We start from the raw sequence: 6,945 nt of genomic DNA on the forward strand, positions 1-6,945 counted from the left end.
TGAGTGTTGATAGTTGATCCAAGAAGAATGAAGTCCTTGAAGGAGTGACGAACTATTTCCTAACATTTAGTCACTGAAAACCTTGTGTGCTAGGGAGAGGAGACAATACACAAGAAGGGGGAGGGGAATGGAAGAACAAAGCAATTGGCAAAACAATTAGGCAGGTTTGCATGGCTAAGTGGGACAGAGTTAAACAATGGTGTATGCACAACCTTGGAACAGCAGGGTCCTGAGATACAAGGATTGAGACATGGTTGGAATGGGGAAAAGGGGGGGAAATAATGTTAAAATGCTTGGCTATCTTTTGAATCTTGGTTTCCCTGTCATACCATTATAAAATAGACACTTGAGGGGGAGAGAAAGGAATAGCCAGAAATATAACCAGAGAAAGCGGGTAAGTCCATCTTCTGCCTATAACTGATTGGAATACCTAAAATGGGGCTACAACATGCCCAGTGAAGTAGGCTTCCTGCAGAGACTGCATTATATAAGACCATAGGTGGTATCCTGAACCCCATCCAGAATCTTCTGAGGTAGGAAATTTCCACTTGAAAGGACAAGCAGACCAGCCTGAAGAGGCTAGAAGAAGACAAAACACTTCTTGAAACAAAGACCAACAGGAAAAATACAAAACAATTAATGGCAGTCCGACTGATTACTACAAGAACAAGCAAGTTGCTCTCCCAGGAGACATCAAGACAAATGATCAGGTCCCCTCAGGGCAAACCCCCTTCCAAGACTAAGACTCAGTGGGAATACACACTCTGATTGGTGACCACGTTCGTCACCAATAAGGGGAAGTGAGGGAAAACAGCAATGAAACAGCGAGCTAAGCCCTACAACGTTCAATAGACTCCTGTGAACCCGGGTGGAGACCTGGTTGAACAGCAGTGTGGCAAGACCTGGGGACTCTTGCGCCCAGAGTCAGTGACATAGCCACAGAGGACTAGAGTGGATAGTGAAGTGTCCAAATGACAAGAAGAGAGGGCATATGCATAAGAACACCCACACTTGCAGATAATACCCACTTGACCTGGCTTCAATTACTGGATGATCAGAGCTCAACTAGAAGAAGAAAGAAGAGGAAATAAAGAGTAATCTGATACAATTTGATGAACTTGACCTACACTTATGGATGAAGTAGCTCAAAAGAAGGAACAAATCTTAGTATGGAGGATCATTCCCACCCCCTCCATATACAGAGTAGACAGGGATGGGCAACTGGGACACTGACTACCCAAAATGGGGGGGTGGGGGGGGGCTTATAAAGTTAAGAAGTGACTGGATTACAAGCTTTCAAGAGGGAGCCTAGATCCAGAGGGCACAGAGGAAGGTAGAATCTCCACTGAGTATTATCCAATCTGTCTAGGCGGGGCTGATGAAAGGAGATGGGGATAGGTCCCTTTTGATACAATAGTGAATAATTGCTATCAGGACTGACTGTGGGGGTTGGAAATGTAAAGGTAGACACTTTGTAGCAAAAGGAGCAGAGTGGTTGACTTTGCAGTCCAGGAGCGGAGGGCCCTGCGACCATCAAAGGAGAAGAGTGGAGTGCGAGACCCTACCCAGAAAAATAGAGATGCCAGAGATGGAGGCAGAGAAGATGACGTGAAGAGATGGAGCGGCTAGGGACTCTAGACCCAGAGAGGGAAAAGGGCAGTGTGCTGACAACTGGGAGGCAGGCTTGCAGGGTATATCCTGTGGTTGGTTGATGATGCATGGAGGGGATGGGGATGCTAACCATGCAATGAAACGATATATGAATGGATGAATGTAAAGCTAACGTTCTCCCATGTAAACTATCACATAATTCACAATAAAACATTAAAAAAAATAAATAAATGAGAGACTGGTCAAACTGCAGTTCCACACAGTGGAATATTATGGCACAATTTAAAAAGTTGTACCTCTAAATTTCTTGACAGAGAAAGCCGCTTTAAGTGAAAGACAGCAGCAAAACAGTATGTATAATTTTATTATTTCAATTTACATAAGTATTCATACATGGTAAGTCTGTTAAGATGTGCCAACAGATTTTCAGTAGTTATCTCAAGGTGGTGATACTTCAGATAATTATTAATTTTTAATGTTATCTCATATTTATCAGAAGTGTTCACAATGAATAGGTTCATTACTTAAGAAAACAGTAAATGTATTTTCACTTCAATTACATAATAATAACTCACCTCAGCAGGGAATTTTTCAGTTTCATCTTTTTGTAGAATTGTTCTTTCTTCCTTAACTATGTCTGTAGTGTCACTTTTTTCTACTGTTTGCCTCTGTTCAATCCTTCTTATGTTTGGTCTGGGTCTCTGAAGTCTGCGCCTTATTGGCTGAGTAGTTTGGATATCACTTTCTTTCATTTCTTGTTGGAAAGTGTTTATATTATAAGTCCTAGAAAATGGGACAGAGAAAAAGAAAGAGAACTTGACTGTAAAGAGCTGAAAGCTAGAATAAAAAATTTAAATATGAAACTCCTCTAATAATCCCTTTAAAAATATTCTTTGTACTATTATAGGAAATCAGAGGAAATTCTTTTCTGATGATTACACAGTAATTTATAAAGGATACTTAACAATCACAATTCTCAAAAATGCAATGATTATATACTTATATACATATATTCCTAAAGCTTTGGTTGGGTAGAATTTTAAGCAGTTAACAAGTAATATATGTAGGCAAGAATCAAAAGCAGCTGATGTCAAGCATTCTATCTTATGCAGCCCTGCCATAGCAACATAAATAAACCAATTATCCTTTTTTAAAAAGAAAAGACAAGGTCCCTAGGTAGCACACAGTTTGTGTTCAACTGCTAACCTTTTAAAGGTTGGCAGTTAAGCCCACCCTGCAATACATCAAAGAAAAGGGCTGGTGAAGTGCTTCAATTAAGAGTCTATTAAGATTTTCAATTGGAAAAATAATTAAAAAAAAAGACCAGGCTTAATGGTCAGAAAGAGACTGGAGGAACCTGAGACTATGGCCCTTGGTCTTCCAGTCTGGAACAAAACTCATTCTCGTGGCCCAATTTTCAGCCAAGAGGTAGATAGGTGTACATGGAAGACAACATAGTAAGGTCTGCTCACCATGGAATGGTCAATCATTCAAGATCAAAAGGGCACATTTACCTAAGGACAAAGTGAAGAAGGGATGGGAAGGTGGGGACAAAGTGACTCCAATCACTTTAGAAATACATTAAAAAATATTAATTGAGATAAACATTTTAAGGAAGTGCCTTTCTTCACTAGATGTTCGAAAAAACAGTGTTTACCCTGCAGAAGCAACCAAGTCATTTTCCTGGGCTTGTGTCGACTGAGATTCTTCTTTTGGTTCTGAAGAATGTGAAGGTGAAAGACTCTTTTCAGGTTGTACACATGTTACTATCACAGCCTTGTCCTCCTTGTGACCTGGTTCATGTTTTTCTCTTGGTGTCATTTGGGAAGCCGCATCCTATAAGGTAGATAGAAAAAAAAAAATTTTTTTTAAATTTCATCCAGGGTTGGTAAAGGTACAAGGAAATAGTACCTTTCATATACTATTAGACCAGAGGGGTCTATTGGGTACAATCTTTGTATAGGACAATTGGATATCATCTATGAAAATTTGAAATTCCCCCAAAATTCCACTGCTAGACATTTATTCTATCACCATAAAAGTGTATATTTTAAAACTCCCTACTGCCTATTGGGATCCAGCAAGGCAGTTTATTACAGTAAGAAAATATAAAACAAGCAAAATACCAGAAACAAGGAAAGTATCAGCAGAGGACTGAATAAACAAACTATGAAATCCTTTCAATGTAACAGTATACACAGTTTTTTAATGCTGCCAAATTGGTTCTGACTCATAGGGAACACTGTATGGGGTTTCCAAGGAGCAGCTTAGTGGGTTTGAACTGCCAACCATGAAGTTAGCAGTCCAGTGCTGATCCTACAGCGCCACACCAGGACCCTGCAACAGTATGTGACCATTTAAATAAGCTAAATTGCTATGTAGAGATCAACAATGTTGCATCAGGTGAACAAATGAGAAAGCAATGCTTGAAGCTAGTTTTTGTAAATTAATAGAAATACAAGCAGTTTACTGTTTATACTACAGAGAAAAGTATATGTACATGTATTTAAAACTACTACATGATTAACAGTATTCCAAAGGACCCTCAGTTTTAAGATTATATATCTATCCTTTCCTATTTAAAATTTTTATAAACAGAAAAATAATTAATAAATGATTTGTCCTTTTAGGAGAATAAACACAAATCTTGATTTCTTGTAGTAAAGAACTAAGCTATATTGTTGCTGTTAAGTGTTATCAAGCCAGTTCTGACTCATAACAACCTGGTATAGGGTTTCCAAGGCTGTAAATCTTTATGGAAACAGAAAGCCTCATGTTTCTCCTGCTGTGTTATACTGTCAAAAATATACATTTAAAACATTCGATTTCTGAGTATTAAAACTTCATTTCAAAGTTTTTAATGGAACAAGCCAATGACATCAATAAAAACATCTTATTAACTCATATTAATGCTATTAATCTTCATCCTTACAACATATAATAAATTATTGTTCCCATTCTTTTGATGAAGAAACTCATTACATCATTTAGTTATAGTCACATACTGAGCAGAAGTCAGAACCAGAAATAGATCCCAGGCTTCCTACATGCCTTCACATGATCCACATGCCCATCATGAGACATCTGAGATTCATACACAAAGTATATGAAATGTCACACATTAAAAAAAAAATGAAGATGTATTTATGAAGTTTTAATTGTTTCATTTTAGTAACAGCAATCAATTGCTGTGAAGTTGATTCTAACTCATGGTGACTCTGTGTGTGTCCAAGTATAACTGCCCCACAGGGTTTCCAATGACTGATTTTTCACAAGTAGGTTGCCAGGATTTCCCTTCAAGTCACCTCTGGGTGGATTCACACCTCCAACCTATCAGTCAGTAGCTTAGATTATTAACAATTTGCAACATCCAGGAGCTCATCAGCACCGCTAGTGGCTAAACTAAAAAAACAACAAGCAAACTCCATCTTAAATAACTCACATCTTGAGAAGGATGGTTATTAGTTTGTTCGCTGTTTGGTTGTATCACAACAGCATCCATTTTATCAATTTCAGATTTCTTTCCAGGTACATATTTTTCTGCTTCTGTAGTCTCTCTTTTTAATACTGCTCTGGCTAAATTTGGTTTTGGTCTTTTGAAGCGACTTCTCACAAAAGGTACTGTTTTAACTTCAAATGGCTTCTGTTCTTGAGGACGAGATGTGCTTTTGGAAAAAGGAATATCAAGTTTTAAAATGAATTGAAAACCAGAGTCTTAAGACTACCTTAGAGGCTCACAATAATATTCATTATTAATTCTTAATAAAAAGCAAATTGGATTATTTGGTAGGTGCTTAAAAATATGAGGGTATAATCCAGGTATGAGCCTAAATTTGCAAAAACATACAGGCTTGCCAAATTTGTATGGATGCAGGAGAATGAGTTGCATACAATTGTGTGTTAGTAATTCTCACAATTAACTGTCAGAATAACCTCAATCTTTTCTCCCAGCCTTCAGCAAACTAGCAAATATAACTCTATTTACTTTCTTTAGAAGCACATATTTTAAATACTTATACCTTAAATTAGTATCTGAAAACTGCTCCGGGACATCTGAAGATTGCATCCCTTTGTCTTCTGTCTTACCAAGCTCAGAAGTCTCTTCAGAAGTCTTTGAATGACTCAACTGATTTGGTACTTCCTTTTCAGAATTTGTTTTTTCTTCTACAGATGTGTGCACCACTGATAGTTTATCACTGCTAATGTTCTGGAGGAACAGTCGCAAGAAATCAACACTTTTACAAGATTCCTTAGGTATTTCTGACATTTCAAATAAAAACCAAAACACCTATCTTAAAAAAAAAACCTTAAGTTTTGCTTTAATTTTAATTTAATTTTTAAGTAAAATAAAATCTGAGTTAAAACTACAATTCAGGAAACTCTTTTATATTACATGTCATGCTATTTCTAAACCACAAATACTGTATCTGTACAAAAACATGTACGAAAAAAAGTCCTCAAAAATGTTACAACAGAATGAACTTCAAGTAACTAGAAAAAGAAAAAGATATACACATGGTCAAATGAAGTAATTCCAAATTACCTTCATACCATGATTAGCAATTATCAATGCAAGTTCCTAGTTCCCTTCTAAAAAGTTATTTCAAACTGATATTAGACCAGTAATTATAGTTTCTTCCAGATCCTAAACAGACATATTTAAGGCTAGAATGAACATTACTTTTAGAGATTTTCAATGTTTTTGGGTGTAAGGGTTATAAACATGGAATTATTTGATAAGTAATGCTTTACAATAGCTTTTAAAGGACAGAAAAATACATACTTGTGTATCTGGTGAAGGCATAGGGCTGCAGTCATCACTACTGCTCTGTATTAAATATGTCTCAGTTTGTCTTACTTTATCAGTCTCCTCTGGTTCATTTTCCCTTGAAGCAGTCTGTATTTTCCCAGTATTTTTCAAATCTGCTACTGTTTCCTCAGTTGCACGGATTTCTTCAGATCCACTTTCTCTTGAGGCACTTTCTCTTTTGGTGTCTTTCAAATCTGCCTCTATTTCTTCAATGATAATCATCTTTCCTGCTATTTTGTCCATCAGGAAAATGTTTCCTTTTCCAGTTTCTTTCAAATCAATCTCTCTGTCTCCTATGATACTGACCTCTTCTGATACCTTTTCCCTTGGGGAAATGTCCCTTCCAGTTTCTTCCAAATTGGTCTCAATTTCACCTCCGGTTCTGACCTCCTCTGAGGCTGTTTCCGTTTCCTGTGGGGATATTTCTCTACCTCCAGTTTCTTTCAAATCTGACTTGCTTTCCTCAGAGGCAGCATTCATTTCTGGTATGTTCTCACTTGGGGATATCTTTCTTCTGGTTTCTT

The 6,945-nt window shown here is 37.2% G+C and overlaps 1 protein-coding gene across 1 annotated transcript in view; it reads right to left on the minus strand.

Annotated features, from left to right (window-relative positions):
- The window catches only part of BDP1 (B double prime 1, subunit of RNA polymerase III transcription initiation factor IIIB), a 148,939-nt gene that overhangs the window by 60,456 nt on the left and 81,538 nt on the right, over nucleotides 1-6,945 (minus strand). Inside the window, exons 18-22 of the mRNA XM_006870989.1 lie at nucleotides 6,395-6,945; nucleotides 5,631-5,818; nucleotides 5,054-5,276; nucleotides 3,269-3,447; nucleotides 2,172-2,394 (exon numbers count right to left, since the gene is read on the minus strand). The exon at nucleotides 6,395-6,945 is cut by the window's right edge and continues 1 nt beyond it. Coding sequence (XP_006871051.1) covers nucleotides 2,172-2,394; nucleotides 3,269-3,447; nucleotides 5,054-5,276; nucleotides 5,631-5,818; nucleotides 6,395-6,945 — 1,364 coding nt within the window. The remainder of the gene's footprint in view (nucleotides 1-2,171; nucleotides 2,395-3,268; nucleotides 3,448-5,053; nucleotides 5,277-5,630; nucleotides 5,819-6,394) is intronic.

This window comes from Chrysochloris asiatica, unplaced genomic scaffold (genome assembly GCF_000296735.1).
Source record: "Chrysochloris asiatica unplaced genomic scaffold, ChrAsi1.0 scaffold00157, whole genome shotgun sequence".
NCBI lineage: Eukaryota > Metazoa > Chordata > Mammalia > Afrosoricida > Chrysochloridae > Chrysochloris > Chrysochloris asiatica.